General features: G+C 44.4%; 1 protein-coding gene across 2 annotated transcripts in view; it reads left to right on the top strand.

The window, feature by feature from the left end:
- The window catches only part of PBX2 (PBX homeobox 2), a 41446-nt gene extending 20798 nt beyond the window's left edge, over nucleotides 1–20648 (top strand). Inside the window, exons 3-9 of one of the 2 annotated variants that reach the window (XM_066581035.1) lie at nucleotides 15099–15343; nucleotides 15441–15631; nucleotides 15746–15881; nucleotides 16045–16198; nucleotides 16884–16972; nucleotides 17214–17297; nucleotides 17386–20648. In XM_066581035.1, the coding sequence (XP_066437132.1) occupies nucleotides 15099–15343; nucleotides 15441–15631; nucleotides 15746–15881; nucleotides 16045–16198; nucleotides 16884–16972; nucleotides 17214–17297; nucleotides 17386–17478 (992 nt within the window). In that variant the 3' untranslated portion in view covers nucleotides 17479–20648. The remainder of the gene's footprint in view (nucleotides 1–15098; nucleotides 15344–15440; nucleotides 15632–15745; nucleotides 15882–16044; nucleotides 16199–16883; nucleotides 16973–17213; nucleotides 17298–17385) is intronic. The other variant, XM_066581036.1, reaches the window with a different exon arrangement.
- Nucleotides 20649–20954: the final 306 nt, after the last annotated feature.

A 20954-nucleotide genomic window follows, 5' to 3' on the forward strand; every position in this document is an offset into this window, starting at 1 on the left:
GTCCTGGAACTATCTTTTGGGCTGGAATACGTCGGCCGCAGCATGGGCTCCTATGCGAGCCAATGACAGCGGCCCGAGAAGGGAGGTGTGAGAGAGTTTAGTAGCGTGACTGCTAAACTCCCTCCCTCTTCTCTCCTCCCCTCCGTCTGATTGTAATTGGAGGGGCGGAGCTAAGCACCGCTCCATCCCACCTCTTCCCATTGCTGGCTGCAAACAAGGGGAGGTAGTGGGAGTTTAGCCCCACCCCCTTCCCATTGCATACAGCGAGCGGGGAGAAGAGCGGAGGAGAGCCAACGAGGGGGTGGGAAGAGGCAACAGCATGGCGGCCTCAGCCTATATGTGCCGGGGCCCATGCCGCATGAACGAGTGCACAAATTTAGATTTGTGCACCCCATCACAAGTTTTTACACCTTAGATCATAGCGTAAATCGGCCGGCTGTGAAAACAGACGCTGATATGTGCTCATGTGAATAAAGCCTGAAACTGAGGGCTCATTCACATGGGCTACAAAAACACACAGAAGCTAACTGCGCAAAAAAATCACAGCTAACACTGCAGACAATCGCAGGAATGGACGATTTCCCACCTACCAGCCCCGAGCTTAATTAGTGGTGAAATTGCCCATTCACACTATTGGGAGCTGCGTGTCGCTGAAAAAAAAGTGCTGCAGCCCTGGGAGAAGAGAGATGAAGGACAGCCCCGGGGGAACCCCCTTCTCCCCAGGGCTTCCCTTTATCTCAGCAGGGATGGAGGAATATCCCCAGCAACCAGGACAGAGGGGTTCCCCTGCAGGGGAGAAGAAAGAATTCCCCTGCAGTGGGGAGAGAGGGGGGGAGACCTCTCTCTCCCCGCTGCTGGGGAATTCCTTCTTCTCCGCTGTAGGAGAAGCCCTCTCTCACCGCTACAGGGGAATTCCTTCTTCTTCCCTGCAGGGGAACCCCTCTCTCCCCACTACGGGGGAATTCCTTCTTCTCTCCTGCATGGTAACCCCTCTCTCACTGCTACAGGGGGATTCCTTCTTCTCCCCTGCACAGGAGCACCCTCTCTCTTCGCTATGGAGGAATTCCTTCTTCTCCCCTGAAGGGGAATCCCTCTCTTCCCGCTAGGGAGAATTCCTTCTTCTTCCCTGCGGAGGAAACCCAGCATCTGCACTGCTGGGGAATTAATCACCCTTTGCCGGCCGCCTCGCATAGTCTCCCATAGGAGTCTATGGAGGCTTCTGCGATTTTTTTTTGCAACAAGATAGGTCAATACAAATTCTACAATACAATTCTACAAATCGTTCATCTGAAGGCTTCCATAGGAAACTATTGGTTCTATTAGACGCGATTTTTTGACGCATGTAACTTTGCTGCAGAAAATCGCCCATGTGAAGGAGGCCTCAACGACGAACAAGAAATGAACAATTTTCTTTCCTTGTTGGCTCATATTTAAACTGAATGATTATCATTCACTTTAGTTCATTTTAACGAATTTTGAACCATAATTGTTCTGTCTAAAAGCATTTTTTGCTAGAGAGATTGTTTAGGATGCTGCTAATTACTAGAAGCATGTTATTAATACTCGTGTATATTTCGGTTGTGGTTGTTGTGTGTATATATACTGATGCTTAGTAGGAGAAATGCTATAATGATTGATAATTAGTACATAACTGACGGGGATATTATACATTATTAATGCGTATTATGCAACTGCTAATTGCGTGTAACTGTGCCGTTGGCTTATTGAAACAGTCTCTGATAATGTGACCTCCGTGGGTGGTTCCGATCCCAGATGGTGGCCGTTGGAGGGGGTACTTCACCAGACCACCATAATGGGAGGGACATGTGTATCTGATGGACAAGTGAGAGGACAGGTCATGACCCACGGGGTGGTCCTAGTTTAGGTATAAAAGCCGAGGTGTGGCACGCACCTTGGTTGTTTTGTTGCCACATTGGTGGAGTGAGCAACAAGTACATGAAGGCATGGAAAGCTTGGGTATGGCCTGAACCAAGAGGAAAGCCCTGAGAAACCTGCGTGAAGAGGTTGGGTATAGCTGGAACAAAGATACCGCCCGTATGTCACAATGCGTTTTGGTCAGAGCAGTAAGTGGTCAGTCAATCGGATCATTGTTGATGTGCCAGCTCATTATCCCACTGTATTGCTTAGAGTATGGAAGACCACCATTAAAGAGACCCTCAGTTTCAGGACAAAATTCTGCCCTGGGAACACGGGGTATAGTACCAACAGTTGTTCTTCTCTACCATCCCTCCGATCCACCAGTTCTAGGTCCCATTGGCTGCCGTCCAAGATGGCAAACACAATTTTCAGACTACCTAATCCCCTCAGGGCATTGGTAGTGTTAGACTACCAATACACTGTATCTGCTCTCTAATTGGCTCATGTGATCAGCACTGGAAAATCAGAGAGCAGTTCACAGTGTGCATTAGGTAGTTGGAATATTGCTGCAGCCATCATGGATGGCTGAAAATGGGACATGGAACTGATGGATCGGAAGTGCCGAAGAACACTTCGGTAATATACGCCCCTCTTTGTCCTATCCCAGGATAGAGTTTTGTACCAAAACTGGAGGGTTGTTCTAAGAGACTGTGAGTGTAACAAAAAAAAGGTGTGTTGAGTGTCCATGGAGTTGCGCCAAGTCTACGTAATAGTCTAAAGACTGTAAGTAGCCAAAAGGCCAATGACTATGGGACTGTGTAGCTTAGAAATAGTCTGTAAATCTACAGAGACTGCACTTGCAAAGAGTCTGCTGTGTAGAAGAGAAACTGAACTTGATTCTGTCGTGGCCAGCAACAGTGTTGCCAAGATTCTAGAGTCAGTATTGTTGAGTACTGCTGATTGCTCTGCCAAACTATTTGAAACTGTTTTGCAACATTCTGAAACGGTGTGCCAAGTAAGGCAACTCTCACACACAGCGTTTTGATGCTACTTTACCACTTTTTAACGCACCCCATCATTGTGATGGGTCATGAGGTGCATTAAAAAGAGCGAAAACGCTGCAAAATAGAGCAGACAGCGCTCGAAAGCCGCATGTGGCTAAGGCAGCAGAAGTGCAGTCCTAAGCTCTCTCTCACGACCTGAAGGTTGCAAATTCAATCTCTGCATGGCTCAGGTAGCTGGCTCAAGATTGACTCAGGCTTCCAGTACCCAGCTTGGTGTGTGTGTATGTGTGTGTGTGTGTGTGTGCGCGGGGGGGGGGGGGGGGGGGGAGGGGGGGGGGAATACATAAATCACTTGAAAGCGCTGCGGAATAAGTTGGAGCTATACAAATGACATCATCTATTTTAATTATTTTTTAGGTCTGCAAGGCCCCATTGAAATCAAAGGGAGCGTTCTAGCGCGATTACCGCAGCGTTCAAAGTGCTGCAGTAAAAAGCGCATGTGTGAGAGTGGCCTTAAAGTGACTGTACTGCTAATTCAGCTGCCAATTAAAGACTGTTATTGTTTACCACAATATGTACTCCATCTCTCAACTAGCCTACACATGAGGGGGGGTCCTATTCATTGTGGCCACTATTTCTAATTGGGGCCACAGAAAGGGATTCCTATTACTAAGGAGAACTTATTCCTAATTAAGGCCACAGGCGAGCTCTTATTACCAAGTGGGGCCATACTGGGGGCAGTAATACTTGGTGGAGCCACAGTGGGGGCATTATCACTTAGTGGGGCAACAGCGGGCATACTGCTACTCAGTGGGGTTACAGCAGAGGCACTATTACTTAAAAGGATGGCTCAAGTTATATTTTTCCATTACAAGTCTGTTTCCCATACAATAAAAAAACTAACCAACATATACTTACCTCTCCTGGCTCCTGCTGTGCCCCATGGTGCTGTGTGATCCTCAGCTGTTTGTTTACGGGCTGCAGTACCGCCCGGTTTACAGGACATTACAGGCGCTAGGCATTACCAGTGGCTGTAGCGCCTACGTCGTCCTGTAAACAAGCTGGGGCAGCCTGTAAAGGTGACTTCAAAGGGGAGACCCAGAGTAGCACTGCAGGGCATCGGGGAGAGGTGAGTATATGCCAGTTAGTTATTTTACTGCATGGGAAATGGACTTAAAATAGAAAAATTGAACTCGGACCACCCCTCTAATAGGACCACAGCAGCTACATTATTACAACGGAGGGCACTGTTAAGTTATTAGGGCTTTTGTCAATAGGATAGGAAGGTGTGCAGAAGCGAGTCATGGCTAGAAGAAATTTTAGAGGCAGTCTGGACCAAGAGAGAAGAAAAGTGAATACAGATGACTTCAAACAGATACCTGCACTGTAATCACTATCACTGTGTAGAGCCAGAATTTGAGTGCATTATATATAGGGAGGGAGCACATTTTGAGCTTTGCTATTGGGCCCCATGATATAGAGCTCTATCATACTATGAGTTTGAGTCAGTAGACCTTTGGTTGGGTTGGTATACTCATCTGGAAAAAGCATCCCTAATATGCTCATCTGAAACCGGCCATAGCAAGAAGAAATATAGTTCCATTTATAGCATCACCTTGGTTCTAGTGCTGTATGTATGTTATGTGTTTGGTTCTTATTCTGTATGTTATTACTCTGATTCTCGTATTATAGTTATGTTATCAGTCTAGTTCTTTTACTGTGTTTCTATACAGAGTTTTTATGTACCGAACTTGGATCTAGTATTATATTTAATTTATGAGCAAGGTTCTGGAACTGTATTTATGTATTGAACTTGGCTCTAGTGCTGTATTCATCTACTGAGGTTGGTTCTGCTACTGTATTTCTCTGTTGAGCTTGATTCTGGTGCTGTATTTATCTTGTGAGCTTAGTTTATGCTGTATTTATGTTATAAGCTTGGTTTTGGTTCTATATTATTGTACTAAGGTTCCGGTGCTGTATTTTTGTTAAATAGCTCAACTTAAAGATGAAAGGACATGGTGTGGCTAGCCGCACACAGCCAGATCATGCCCATTTGTGGCAGTCAATGTTCACACAATTTTGCCAATACTTATGTGGCCATGGTTTTACTGGGTGTGTGCAACTGCACCATGTGTTTAAACCATTAGGGTGGGCCGCTACTTATGTATCAGTGCTGGGTGCTTGCCCCACAGGCTAAAATTTGCTAGCAAGCCCTTGGTCTTCCTCTATCTTGTAGCATCTTGTGGAGCTACATGAATCATTCTTGTCCTGGCTGTGTCTCATTCCCTCAGATGCCCTGAGGCACCACTGTCAGCCCATGATGGCCTGGCAACACAACTGTGGTTTGAACTAGGTTTTGTGGCTGTATTTATGTTACGAGCTTGGTTTGCGTGTTGTATTTATGTTATGAGCTGGGATCTGGTATTGTATCTACATACTGAGGTTGATTTGCCCTGTATTTATTTTATGCGCTTGGTTCTGCTGCTGTATTTATGTACTGAGCTTGGTTCTGGGGTGGGATTTATGGTATGAACTTGATTCTGGTGCTGTATTTAATGTTATGCTGTTGTGGTACTGCAGTTCCTTCCGGTACAATATTTATTCCCTGAACTGTTCTGGTGTGAGTATGCTGCTATCTTGCTGCCTTCTGCACAAACAAAATATAGACAGACTTCCTATCAGTTCCCTAACTTCCTCTGTTTACTTATCTTCATTTAAAGATTCAGTTAGGAAACTGGTCCTCCTGATCTATAAATCTCAACTGAATTACTTACCATGTCATAAAGGTAGGGTTAGGTTCCCTGTTGGGGTCGCCCTTTTTGGGGTTGTTACTCTGCTTTTCCATCTATATACTAGTTTTTGGGATGGTTTAGGGTGCAATCAAGTTTTTTATATTCTAATCAAGAAACGTTATATATTAATTTATGATACAGCACACTTTTCTGTGAACCTTTGTTGTTATTGTGTCTGTAATTGGTAGCTTTTTGACAGAACGCAGCTTGCATTCCTGGTAATTCTGTGAGATTTTTGCCTTCTGCACAAACAAAATACAGGCAGACTTCCTATCAGTGCATTATATATATAATTTTTTTTCCTATGATGGGGAAGGATGCCAAAAAAAGTTCCGCTCAGGGTGCCATCTAACCAGCACCGGAGATAAGCAGCTGTCAGACACATAAGGCACCGCCTATAGCTATGTGAACTAAGAACTAGATGGGTAATATCCAACAATTCCTACTCTTGTGTCTTTTGATGAGAGATGTCAGGCTGTCCCCATAGATTCGAGTGTATTAGTGGATCCCAGGGGCAGGATCTGCATCATGTCTACGGGCAGCTGCAGTGTTGGTTGTTCTGTGCGGTGCATCAGCCAGCATGTTATTTACTTATGATAATAACGTCCTGTTTATATCTGAAGAGCAGCCAGTAATAATACAAGTTCTGCTAAGTTAGAAAGCCGTGAGGTAGTTGGTGAATTTAGACGTCTGCTCAGGAAAATTTTCAGTTGCTCCAGGTTTGGTGATTATTATGGAGGTCTTGAATTTATTTGGTTTCTGCCCGGTAGAAATGGGGCAGGGATAGGTAGAAGTGTAGACATGAAACTTACATCATAGTTTGTGCTTCACAGCTGTCTTCATACTGCTGTGTATATCAGTAATCCATCTGGCGACTCCATTGAAGCTGATTTTAATGGTTCCCCAGACCTGCTCGGGCTTTGGAAGTGAATTTAGAACTATGACCTATAGAATACCTCAGGCCAGACTGTATTATAAAGTTGGTACAAGAGCCACAAGCCCTGGGAGCCTCCACCACCCATCTTCCCTGCCTAGGCTAGATCTTCTAATGTAGTTCTTAAAGAGGTTGTCCCACTTCTAGCTATGTTGCTGCAGGAAGCAGACAGCTCTGAACATTGTACAGTGGCCCAGGTTGGTACTGCAGGATGGGTCCCATTCATTTTAATAGGACTCTGCTTGCAGTACCAACCCAGGCCACTACACAATTTACAGAGCTGTCTGCTTCTTGCAGCAAAACAGATAGAAGTGGGATAATCCATTAAGATCAAGAGCAAATCAGGAGAGCATATTCTACAACATGTGGATGGGATAGTTGGGTTAGATGTCCCAGTGGTGGTATAAGCCCCCCCCCCCCCAATGATAATTTTGCCAAACAGTGTCCACCAACCTTAATCTGGCCCTGCTTAAAGAGGTATTCCCATATCAGGATTTGCCATTACCTCCTGATTGGGGGGGAGGGGGGTTGACATCTGAAATGATGATTATAGAGATGATTTAGCACAGCGGCCCTTTCACACTCTTTCTCTACATTGCAGTGCCTCAGCAACCCGCTATAATTCCCTGCAATGTCTGTGACCCATGCATATGCACATTGCACTCATTACCAGCTTGTAGGTGAAGCACAAGGCAAATATAGGCTGGAGGTGATCGTCCCCTTTACGTCCGCCTGGCCAGATGATCTTCCTCCGTGCCGCAGCATCTTGTGGAGCTACATCAATCAACCTTCCCTAGTGATATGCTAATTTATGTTACAAGCTTTGTTCCTGTGCTGTATTTATCTTACAAGCTTGGTTCTGGTATTGTATCTATGTACTGAGCAAGTTTTTGGTGCTTTACTTATATTGAGCTTGGTGTATTTGTTATTGTATTGCTGTATTTGTTATGAATTTAGTTCTTGTGCTATAGTTATGTTATGTGCTTGGTTTTGGTGCTTCATTTATCTTATATCCTTAGTTCTCATATGGTATCTATGTACAGATGTATTGAGCTTGGTTCTGTTACAGTATTTATTCACAGAGCTGTTCTGATGTGATAATGCTGCTATCTTGCTGCTTACTGCACGAGCAGAATATAGGTAGATTGCCTATCTATCTATGACAAGGAGTTGTAAAAAAAATGCTTACACACCCCTTATGTCCACCCTGCCAGATAAACTTCTTGCTTCATGGACCAGTAGAGCTACATAAATCATCTTCCTCCTGGCTCTTGTCTGCTCCTCCTTGATGTTCTTAGGCGTTGCTGTCAGCTGATTGGATGATTGGAGCTCCACCACCACCACCCCACAATGCAATCACTTAGTTCTGCTGCTGTTTTTATGTTATGAGCTTGGTTCTGGTATAGTATTTATGGACTGAGGTTGGTTCTGGTGCTGTATTTATGTTTTCAGCTTGGTTCTGGTATTGTATCTATGTACGGATTCTGGTTCTGGGACTTTGTAAGCTTTGTTCTAGTTCTATATTTATGTATTGTTCTTGGTTCTGCTGCTAATTTATATACAGAGCTTGGTTCTGGTATTGTATCTTTGTACTGAGGTTGGTTTGTGCTGGCCAGCACTGTACGTGCGAAAAGGGCTTTTTAGTAGTGCAATCAAGTTACTGAAATTGTCAAGAATATTAGTTCACTGTACAGTGATGGACTACAATTATATTCCTAGAAAGTACAACCAAACATGGGAGATTGCAATACTGTAGTGATAAAATTATAATATCACCCTTTAGCCTATGCCTAAAACCGGCAGATATTTCACGGGCCTTCGGTGTGGATGAGACATCTGGCTGAAAACACAGAACAATAGACCGCACAGCGAATGGAGATAAGACAGACATCATTCTATTACCTATTTGGTGGAATAAGACGCCAACTACTGCCACTTTCTAAACCGTAGGAGTAATTAAAAGCATTAGTGTCTCACTGAGAGGCCGGAGGGTTTCACAAAATGAGCAGACGCATACAATGGGCATTACCTGGCATGCCAGTCTGTGTTGTGTGTGATATCTGCAGGCACAGCTGTGCCCCCGCCGCGTGTGTGAGCACTCCGGATAATATCTGTGTCACACCGCTGCCCAGCCTCCCCATTAATATCTTGGTGTTAATTACATAATTGTGACAGGGTTGTGGGGGGTGGGGGGGCAGCGTAATTATCCGTTATGAATCTGGTTCATCTGGGAGAGTAAACAAGGAGGCTCGTTAATCAGGTCTCGTTAAGCACTGGACAGCCCCCTGCACATAGAAGCACAACCTTCTATGTGGCCAGCTTCTTGTTCTACTCCGTGTTTCCATAAGGGAACGTCCGCATCACCTTCCACAACCGCTGTCCTCGACCGTTCTCTAATTTCAGTGTAAATTTAGTTATATATGTTTAGCGAAATATACAATTTTTTATCAATCTGTACAATACATGGTTGGGGTAGATATGTCCGCCAAGTTGTTCTGAGACTTGTAGTCCCACAGAAGCAAGATAACCTTAATATGTATTTAGAGATGCCGGCATGTTCCGCTTCTCATTACAATGGATCCGTACTGACTAGAGATGAGCGAACGTACTCGGTAAGGCCGATTTCGCAATCGAGCACCGCGATTTTCGAGTACTTCACTACTCGGGTGAAAAGTACTCGGGGGCGCTGTGGGTGAGCGGGGGGTTGCAGAGGGGAGTGGGGGGGGAGAGGGAGAGAGAGAGAGCTCCCCCCTGTTCCACGCTGCTACCCCCCGCTCCACCACGCCACGCCCCGCCACACAGCGCCCCCGAGTACTTTTCACCCGAGTAGTGAAGTACTCGAAAATCGCGGTGCTCGATTGCGAAATCGGCCTTACCGAGTACGTTCGCTCATCTCTAGTACTGACACCTCTTTAAAGGAACTGTACAAAATTTAGCATTAACGAATGTAACAGTTCGTATCCTTCCCAACCACAGCAAAATTCTTGCTCATGTGGCTGCGACCAGTACTTGGCGCCGACTCCAGTTGTATGCGGAACCTTGGAAACTGTCACAGTTGGCCAACTGTCTACTGCCTTCTTGGTCTAATAAGCATGAGCATGTTTATCCTGATCACCATGGGTCCCCAATATCTGCCCAGGGTGGGTTGTAGCTGGCACCAACTATACTGGTATCATACTTGAGCATGGCCGCCTTATCTACATGTCAGCTGCGTGGTTGCACAGGATGCCAGCCACTAGATTGTAGGGGGCACCAGGTAGATGTAGGTTGGGGGCGATCATTCCTCTTAGGTCCACATGGCCAGATGAACTACTTTCTCCATCTTGTGGAGATACATGAATCATTTGCCTCTCCTCCCATCTGATATAGCAAGGTGCTGCTCTCTCATGTGGTGCCGAGTGTGCAGTGTGCAGTATGCAGTATGCAGTCATAAGCTCTTGCTCACAACCTGAAGGTTGCAGGTTCAATCCCCACGTTATTCAGGTAGCCAGCTCAAGGTTGACTCAGCCTTTCATCCTTCTGAGTTTGGTAAAATGAGTACCAGCTTGCTGGGGGGTGATAAATAAATTACCTTAAAGCTAATACGTTGGCACTATACAAATAGCATGCTCCTTTCCTGGAAATTTACAGGATTTCTTAGTTCTGCTACGATATTTATGAGTTTGGTTCTGGTACTGTATCTATGAAGTGGTTTATTCAGCTGTATTTATTCTATGAGGTTGGTTCTGGCGCTGTATTTATGTTATGAGCTTGGCTATGGTATTGTATCTATGTACTGAAGATAGTCCTGGTGCTGTATTTATATGCTGAGTGTGGTTCTGGTACTGTATTTATTCACGAGCTGTCCTGGTGTGGGTATGCTGCTATCTTACTGCTTGCAGAATACAGACAGACTGCCTAACAGTGCAATGTATATCATTTTTTTCATCCAAGCTAAGGCTGGCATTATACTTGTGTTCTATTAATTTGAATGGAGCTTAGCTGCAGTATCTCACACAGCCGCATGGACAAGATGGTTTCCATGTAGTGTAGGGACAGTTGCCTCTTAGCTCTTCTTATCAGTGGGGGTCCTAGACTTACCACATTGATTGTCCCTTCAGTGTTAAATCCCTTACTTTTCTGTGCTTTTCTTTGAGTCTTTCAAGTGCAAGGAAACAAGGAAAATACTCCTTAATTACCCATAAATGTTGAGCGATCTTGACAGTTTTTCACGTTTTTTTCTCCATGCAAGTATGCAATAACGCACAACTTCCGTCTGTAGCTGGTTGTAACCTGAACTTTATGGTACTACTTGGTTTTTGTGTTTTCGGCTAAACATAGTCAGGTGAGCAGCATATGGCAACATAACGCCTCAAAACTGCAGACCTGCTATAACTGACGGTCACTTGGGACCTTCATCGGCTGTCACCCAAGGGCCCGGAGACTCCGAACACCGCAACCTTTACAAATTAGCTAAGAAATTTCGCCATAGCCTGCGGCTGCTAATTTTTCTACTCTTTTATCAGTCATTTTTTTTTTCCTTACGGTCCCTTAATCCGGCATTTGATAATCCGGCATGGAACTTCCCAATAATCTCGAATTACCAAGGACCAAAGCAGTCGACGGAGCATTGAGAGCCGCCTTCTGTGATTGGGTCGTAGTGCCATCGAATGGAAGTGTACTGTATATATCTAGTATTTCTATATTTGTTGCAGCATTCCGGTAGTTCGGCCATCATGCTCAAAATATTTGGGTTTTCTGGACTATCGGACACTGGGAGCGCCAGGTTTGTTTACATCATGGCTCACGTGTCAGGCTGGTCTCACATGACCGGATTTGAATTGCGGATTCCGCGATTGACATCTGCACGGACTTTCCGTGGTAAAACGCGGGCATTGAAAGGCGGGTATTTTCAAATTTTCCCTTCACATTGGCGGATACGAATTGCAGATTCCATGAGCGGAATCTTTACCACGGAATCTGCGCAGACAGCCTCCATTGATGTCAATGGAGGCGTCTGACCCGCAGTCTGTACGCAATTAACAGTGTGGATAGGCTGCGAGTACCCGCGTCATTGCTAAGCGACGGCACGGGAAATACAAGAAAAAAAGGACACGTACTGCGCGTGACCGCCTGCGAGCCTCCGCGGTCATACGCAATACAGGTTAGCGCCGTCCGCAGGGTCACAGGACGGAATCCGCCGTGGGCCTCCCGCATGCAGGATCCGACCCGCTCGCGTGCAGCTGGCCTTAGACTGCGTATAATGAAAAATGGTGCAAACACGCAGGAAATACAGTGCTCGGCCATGTTTATCAAAGCATTGCGGTTCTCACATTTCTCGTACAGGCTTCCTGTAAGCAGAACATGCGCCATTTTTTGTGACATCGCTACACGTCATACAACACTATTGACACGCAATCCTCAGTGTGTGTATATCATTACATTCCCTCCTTCCTACCATTATCTGCCCCTTCCCTACTTCTCCCCATTTTGTAGAGCCCATCTTGTGTGTCCCCCACCCCCGTTGCTATGGCAGCCATGTTTCCTTTGCTGTTGCTGTGGCGGGAGAAAAGGTCGTCGCTAGGTCGTCTCCACAGCGACGGTGGCTGGGAGCCTCTGCTTGTCTGAGTGTGTGGATTGGCTGAGAGGGGGGAAGGGCTGGAAAGACAGGAAAGGCTGCATCCATGGAGTGTATGTGTTCACCGTGCTGTAATATACAGATTATCGCCTCGTGTCACACGGCGTATATATATATTACACTGTAGGAGACTCAGGCCTCGCCCTGCGCCACACATCGTTCCACAATGCTGGCAGGGCATGCTGGGAGTTGTAGTTCTACAACAGGTTGGAAATCACCGATCTACAGCATGCAAATACGAGCGTAAAAATAGAAATCTACATTTTAGATCGTCATTGCGCCTCCGATTAACACTTTCCGAAAATATCTCTTTACGTTATGATGAATTGCGCCGCGTAAGAGGCAATGGAAATTAAGGTCCAGGCTTGTTTAACATGGCTGTGACTACGATTTTTTTCCGGATTTGTGTACAGTGTGCCTCCATTAAGGCTACATTCACATGGGCGAGCGCGATATCGTGCCAAGAAACTCAACCCGATAACACACTTGCCAACGTACGTTTTTTTCACGCTAATGTAAGGAGGTTTTTGTTCAAAAACGGCTCACATCACTTCTGTGAAATTGCGATCCTCCGGTGCACGGTTCACGCGCATCAAAGGATTGCAAGTGTTTGCCATTGTTTTTAATGGGAAGCATCATATCGCACTCAGGCGAGGCGTTTAATAATAGAACACGCTGCGAGGAAAAAACAAAACGCTCATGTCAAAAAGTATGTTCAAAAGAATGGATTTCATATTTACGCGAGTTTTGTGCGCATCGCCCAAAACGCACACGAGAATATCGCTCGTGTGAATAAGTCATTAAGGTGCTGGAACGATTATCGTTCAAAAACCTGTGCAACAAAGCGAAAGTGAACGATAATCGTTGAGTCTGAGCGCGCCCCAACGACCGGACGATAATCGTATACTTTTCACTCTGGCATAAAATCATCGTTCGCTCATTCGCTTATCTTCTGTTTAAACAGCGCCCATTCGGTCCCTGTCATTCACTTATATAGTGAGCGATTCTCTGCCTGTATAAACAGGCTGCCCGTGCGAACCGGACGCCATTCGCTCATTCAAACAATGGCCCTTCCCTGTGGGGTCAGTAATGAGTGAGGCGTAACTAGAAGCACCATGTGCCATCTATAAGACTGCTGGCTGCAGTTGTGGTAGAGGGGCCTCTAGGCCCCCCTAAGGCCGAATACACAAGGCCGGGTTCGATTCCGCATGCGGGATTTGACCCTGTGCCCGGCTGGTGACCCTGCGTACCTGTCCAGATTCTTGTTATCTGTGCTGCGGATGTGCCTGTTGGCACGCCATGACTAGGCAATGATGCAAGTCCGGCGGCCTTTCCGTAATGATGATTGCAGAAGTGCCACTTGTCTAAATGCTTCCATTGACTTTAATGGAAGCTGACCACACGGAGTCCAGCTCAAAATAGAGCATGCTGCGATGTTCCCCCTGCGAGCGGAAAATCACAATTGATTTCCGCTTGTGGGCATGAAAACCCGCTTCTGTAAGCTTATGCCAGGTATTTGCTGCAGACGCTCGCTTTGTATTCCGCAATGCAAATCCAGACGTGTACATTCGGCCTAAGGCTCAGGGGCCCGGTGGCGACTACTGCTGCTGCTCACCTTGCGCTCCAACTAACAGGTATTTCCAACTGTGTTGGAACTTTTTTGATACTTTACCACCCCCCTCCCCCAATAAAGAATTACTAGTTTCCACTCCCTCCCCGCAAATAAAGAATATTGGGACCGCAGTTTGCTAGCAATTTGCGCGCTGCTTGTAGTCACTATGTAACCTGCATTTTTACAATATTCGCACTGTGAATTTGTGTTGTGTCCTCTGGTTTTATTGGTTTCTTGGCACCAGCACTTCCTGGGTTTTATGCCAGCCACTTAATCCAATGATTTAATTATGTGTTTTTATTAAGTATTTGATATTAGATTTGTATCATTCCTTCCAAAACGCAAAACATCCGGGAGCCTCGGCACATCGTGGTGCAAGAGCATCATTCCTTTTCCAGTCAGCAGTCTGCAGGATTGTAGATACATGTAATCCCCTTTATAAGATCCTAAGAAGTATGTATGCCTGGGCATAAGTCTGAGACAGTATGGATGATGACTACATCTTCCTTCTAAGCCACCAGTATGTATGTTGTGTGTACGTGTAGTAACTTGCCTGTTTTATTAAACCCCGAAGTATTTCAGATACACCCACAATATGAGATGAGTCTAGGAACGCTCATCGCATTTGGCATACTCTTGGCTATTGTTTTGTTTTTTTCATCATGTTCTCTGAGAAATCACCCAAGCGTGACACCATCCGACTCCGTCATTGTCTAACCTCCCTGCAACTTGGATACACACAACACCCACTCCTGCTCATTGATCAAGGCCCATTTACACTTAACGATTATAGCTTAAAATTTGTTCAAAGAACCGAAAATGAGCGATAATCATTACATGTAAATCGTGCACTTTTCATTTGAACCATGATCTTAAGGTGAACTTAAAATCCATCGCTCAGACACTGAGAGATAAAGTGTCTCTCAATAGACTGCACACTGTTACCTCCATGGGAGCCAGCAGATAACATTGTAATCTGCCGGCAACTGCGAGCAGAACAATGCAGCTATTTGCACAGCTGTTTGTGTGATTAATCACACGCTGGGCTCTGCAAACAGCTTTTTTAGAGGCCCTTTTACATGCAGATGAAGATGATAAAGTGTTAATGGCCATCAACACTTTATGCAAATAGACCACAAAATCTTTTGAAAAAATATCTGGGCATGTAAATGGAGCTTAAGTCTCAGTCCACTTTTTGTATCTTAGTTCCCTATTAACACCCTATTTGTAAATTGATCAATGTTTTTCCCTTTCTTTCCAGGTCTCAGTATCCGAAACAATCAGGAAGAGGAGCCTGTCGACCCTCAGTTGATGCGCTTGGACAACATGTTGTTGGCAGAAGGTGTAGCAGGACCTGAAAAGGGAGGAGGGTCTGCGGCGGCCGCAGCAGCCGCTGCAGCGTCCGGTGGAGTTTCTCCAGACAACTCTATAGAACACTCGGATTACAGGAACAAACTCTCTCAAATCAGGCAAATTTACCATGCAGAGTTGGAGAAGTACGAGCAGGTGAGGTAGATGAAGACTAGGAGGTGGTCATACGTGTAACATAACCATGCTGAAGAATTTTAAGGATGGTTTAATAAAAAACGTTCTTGTTTCTCAGGCATGTAACGAGTTCACCACACACGTCATGAACCTTTTACGGGAACAGAGTCGAACAAGACCCATCTCCCCCAAAGAGATTGAGAGAATGGTTGGGATTATCCACAGAAAGTTTAGTTCAATCCAAATGCAGCTCAAGCAGTCCACGTGTGAAGCAGTCATGATCCTTCGCTCTCGGTTCTTAGATGCAAGGTAAGTAGAGAGAGCGGATTGCCATCCATGAAGATTTGGACATTTGTGAAGGGCAGTTCTTACGGGTGGTCATGAGAAATATATGGTACAATTATGGCTGTTTTTGTTTTTTAGACGAAAGAGGAGAAACTTTAGCAAACAGGCAACGGAAGTCCTCAATGAGTACTTCTACTCCCACCTCAGTAACCCTTACCCTAGTGAAGAGGCAAAAGAGGAACTTGCAAAGAAGTGCGGTATCACTGTATCACAGGTAAATAAGGTCACTGTATGATAGTCACATATAGGGCAACTTTCATCCACTGGTTGTTCGACAATAACATATTTGCTTCACCTTATTGTCTTTCTGTTTAATTTATGTTGAACAATCCATGATATTAAATATAAGCATCGTGTACAATGTTCCCATTTTACAGGTGTCCAATTGGTTTGGGAATAAAAGAATTCGGTACAAGAAAAATATTGGGAAATTCCAAGAGGAGGCCAACATCTATGCAGTGAAGACAGCAGTCACTGTAACGCAGGGAGGCCACAGTGGAGCCAATTCTCCAACAACACCAACATCTGCTGGTAGGACACCCTTAATGGTCCAGGGCAATTATAGGGACTTTTCAATAATTATATGTTCTGGAGATTCCACGTAAAATTTTATTAGGTAAAACGCACTTTAGAAAATAGTCATTTTTCACCTGGGTGGATAGTTAACTGAGCCGTAACTTTAGGCTACAGTCCCATCTAACTACTGTTCTTTGTTCCTTCTCAATTTTCTGCTTTTCCATTCTGTCATTTCCGTCCAATTTCTTCTTCTTCCTCCCTTGTTCTGCAAATTCTTTACAATTTTCCCTTGGATAACTGAACCTCAAATTCCCTCCCAATTCTGTACCCCCCACATGGTCTGACCTTGATCCCAAACACAACCCACACTACTCAAAACTGTCTATGCCAAAATGTTATCAATTCTTCACCCCTGGAACTCCCTCTCATCAACCCTTCCTTCTATGTCTTCATACATTTATTCCACTTCATCTCAACTTTACATTCTGCTCCCATTCCCCTCAACCTTGGACTATACTTCTCAATGTCTTCATTCCCCTCCACCTTGGACTATACTTTCTGAAACCGCATTGATTCAACTCTGATTTATTTTTTGTTGGATCTCCATCCCTTTTCTTTCTTCATCTATTTGTCTTCTTGACTCCACCACTGTGCTCCTTCAATCTTCTATATTTTCTCCTCTGTCTCGTTCTTCTCTCAGGTTCTGGTGGCTCATTCAACTTGTCTGGATCTAATGACATGTTCATGGCGATGCAGGGCTTAAACGGGGATTCTTACCCCCCCTCACAGGTCAGTTTTAGGTCCCCTTAACTGCTATTATTTTTTTTTTATGTTTGTGTTTTCATTGCTCTATGCATAATCTGCTCAGTATTCTCCATCGTGTACATTTCTTCTCCTGTTCGCTATCCAGGTGTATTTTCCCATCACACTTTTTTAATTTCTCTCCATGTTTTATTTTACTTGCCTTTCTACTTTTTTTTCCCTCAATTTTCAAATTGCCCTTATACTGTAACATACATTTTCCCCCAAGGTGGAGTCCTTGCGTCACACGATGGGCCCTGGTTACAGTGACAGTTTATCAGCAAATCAAATGTATAGTCCTCGGGAGATTCGGGTGAGAATATAGCACATTTATCTGGACAGTATAATGTATATGCTTAACTTATGTATCATCAACAACTTTTAATTTTCATTGTTTTCAGGCCAATGGAGGGTGGCAAGAAGCCGTCACTCCTTCCTCTGTCACTTCCCCAACAGAAGGACCAGGCAGTGTACACTCTGACACCTCTAACTGAGCACTCTCCTCCTCTCTATGCTTCTCCCCTATCACCCCTCTAACAAACTATGGTCTGTCCATAAACTGAACTCTGTAACTTGGGTCTAAATAGGACAGAGTGTTGGGACCTCCCTTTCTGTTCTCTCCAACTCCGACCCAGGCTTCCTCTCAACGCTTTCTTGAAACAGGCATCGGTTCTGCAAGCGTGAAACAGTAAAGAGCTGGCTGGACATCCCCATGAGGGTATATTCTTGGAAAAGGAGCTCTGAAGCAGGAAACGTTCCCTTCATGGTAAGGTACCAAAAAGGTGGTGGCTCATTCCTTGGGCAATTTTAACAAAATTACGGAGAGAGAAGACGACAAAAGATCAGAAGACGATGACTTCCTGTTTCCAAAAGAAATGGACATTTCAATATTATCTTGTTTAAAAGGTACCCATCACTTAAACTGTGTGGTGGACAATATGAATGTATTACATAACCATATCTTCATGGGCTGGAAAAAAAATATGTAAAAAAATATTTTAAAAAAGGTAGGTGGTGGGGACATCCAGTATAAGTAAAGAGGAGGTGAAAGAGGGGAGTTGCTAGAAAGGGACATCAAAGAAAAAGAGTGGATTAAAGAGGGCAAAAGAATGACACAGGTTACAAAATGTGGCAAACCTAAGGATTAAAAAAACTGAGGGAAGGAGATGGTGCGGAGAAGCAAAATGAGGAGGAGCAACATGAATACAGGCATCACAAAAAAATCCAGAAAATACAAAAGAGCTACAAAGAGGAGGGAAAGCAAAAAGTAAAACAGGACTTTAATTCTCCTCACTCCTTCCCTCCAGAGTCTACCCAGAATCCTTTGAGGCTCAGCCAATCAAAGAACAGCGTTATTACCTCATAGCGGCTCACATAACCAATAGAGAAGACTTTTTTCTTTTTTTTCTGAGTTTTCTTTTTTGTTCACGCGTTCGCAAGTTTGACTACCTCCAAAGGGAAAAATAAAATTATATATATCTCTCACTTCTGCACGGGGGGGGTGGCAGTGAGGTGTGTGAGAATTTTGTCTCCCTCTAATCCCCTTCACACCCCCTTATTTTATTTTCTATTTTTTGGGGTGCTGGGTTATAAATATGGTTGGTTTTAGAAATTTTTGTGTTTTTCGGGGAGGGATGTCTTTTGTTTTCATATTGCTTTTGGAGAAAAAGTTACAGAACTGGAGAGGGAGCTACATGTGTGTTGGTGTACATATATATTAAACTACATTCATGGGTATGGATAGGTGTGTGAATGAATGCTCAGGAATGGGTGTATATTTGTATAGACACAACTGTATTTTACACGGGGACGGGACGACTACTGGTACTTGACCTAATAAAAAGAATTTAGAAAGCCGAAGAACATTTATGGTAACTGTTGAGTGGGATAGCCGTGCTATGACCTGTGGAATGATGGCCCCTTTTGTTGGCTTACAAATACCTTGTTAATTCGATCAGCATATTTTTCTTCTCAGGGAGATATTGCAGTATTTCGTTACTGGCCATGGACGTCGGAGAGCAATCTTCCCCCAATGACTTGTGTATGTTGAATCTATGAAGGGAGGTAAGCGTCGTCCAGCCACAGCTGGAGCTGCTTACATCAGGAGGGGTAAGGAATTATGTTCCAATCCCCCATAGACATTAGATTTATCTCTGGGTGCTGTCAAAATAAGTGTTTTCCACCAACAAATAGCTCATATCTACAGAGAAATGATTTTGGGTAGTGATTAGTCGAATAAGATACGTGGGGCTAGCTAAAACTCATACATGTGAAAACCTTGCAACTTTTTATCCAACACCCTGAACAGACAGGTATACAACATTTTATATCAATGTGTAGGTTTTCATCTCCAAGTTGATGGTGGAGTAGTTCGAGAACATCTGCTGGTCCATAGAGATGACATTCCTGACATTTACCTCTTGTTACTCAAGGTCCCTTTGATCTGAGCTGGCCAGGTTGAACTCTATGGTTCCACGAGTGCTTTAGTGAACAGAATGATATACTTCTCACGTGAAGCCAGCTGTGGACAAGAGTACCAATTGCTTCTGATTGTGCCTCACATCCAATAACGAATCTATTTGTAGTCAGTGTACGTATACTCATTGTACGTCACCGCGTGTAAAACAGGTCCTTGAGATTAGAAGCCAGTGTCTGAGAACAACGAGAACTCATGCAGCCATTGAGGAAATCTAGGACCAACTTGACCTCAAAGGGACAACCAGCAGTTGGGTTGAACATATGACGACAGTGGATTCAGTTAGTATTTGAAGACCTTTAGGTGGCCATGCATGTTTGTTCTGGTCCAGAGGTAATTTGGTCATCAATGGTTTTCTAAAAGCCAACTTATAAATAATTCGAGTGCCTGGAGGTCGTCATATCCATCACTATTCGGAGATATGGATGTTTCCTTTCTCTCACTGGCACCAAACAGTAGGCTCTGATGATCCATAAAGATGAGCAGATACCCTACTGTGTACGGTCAGTCTTAGACAATCTGAACCATTTAGAGTTTAACCTGGTGACCAATTACATTGTAGCTTGGCATATTTCTATACCAGACTAATACCACCCATATCTACTGCATGTTCATCACTTTTGTAATAGTTAAGGACAAGATACAAGATAGGCTTTCCAAAAATGTTCACTCTTTATAAGTAATGAATTTGCTCATTAACTGTACCTGACACCCCCATGCAAAGGAGGCATCCACTTTGTTGACCATACAACATTGACAGTGATGGTGGGACACAAATATATATGACCCATAAGGTCCGGGCTTGTAAATTGTGCTGTATTCTCATAGATAATGGTCACAATATGGTTGCCTCTATTACTGTAAAAGTGACCAGTCCACTGAACGGGACAGTCGTGAGCACAGTGTATGAATGTGTGTATGTATGTATATACATTGGTATACGTGAGTGCATGTTTTCTGGCGGTTGAGCGTGTACGTACACACAGCCCCCTCTCCCCCTGTACTCTCGGCTGTAGGATGCTATGTCTAGGGGAGACATTGTGTTGAGTGTATTATCATTATTACTTTCTACTCCTCCCTATTTTTGTTGGGGGTCTCTTCTTGGTTTCTTTCAATTGTTATTTTTGGGGTTTTTTAGAATCAGATTTTTTTCTCCTTTCACATTTATTAAAAGGAATCACTAAGAAACTGTGTCTTCGTCTCCTCTGTTATTACTCTTCTTGTCTGTGCCCCCTGCACTCTTGGACCTCCGTGTCCCCTTATTTCCATTTAACTTTGTCACAATGTATCACACAAGGTCTTTTTTTCCATTTTTCACCCCCACCTTCTCTTCCCGGCTCCTTTTTTCTCCATCTCTGTCAGTCCCTCTGTTTATTCCTCTCCCGTACCCCCCACCCTCCTCCTTGTATCTTCTAATGATTTTAGAAATTGCCTCCCTGGTTTCCATGGCAACTGTCACTGTCTTTAGATTCCTTTGTATAAAAGCACCCCTCC

The sequence above is a fragment of the Eleutherodactylus coqui genome, chromosome 10 (assembly GCF_035609145.1).
Source record: "Eleutherodactylus coqui strain aEleCoq1 chromosome 10, aEleCoq1.hap1, whole genome shotgun sequence".
NCBI lineage: Eukaryota > Metazoa > Chordata > Amphibia > Anura > Eleutherodactylidae > Eleutherodactylus > Eleutherodactylus coqui.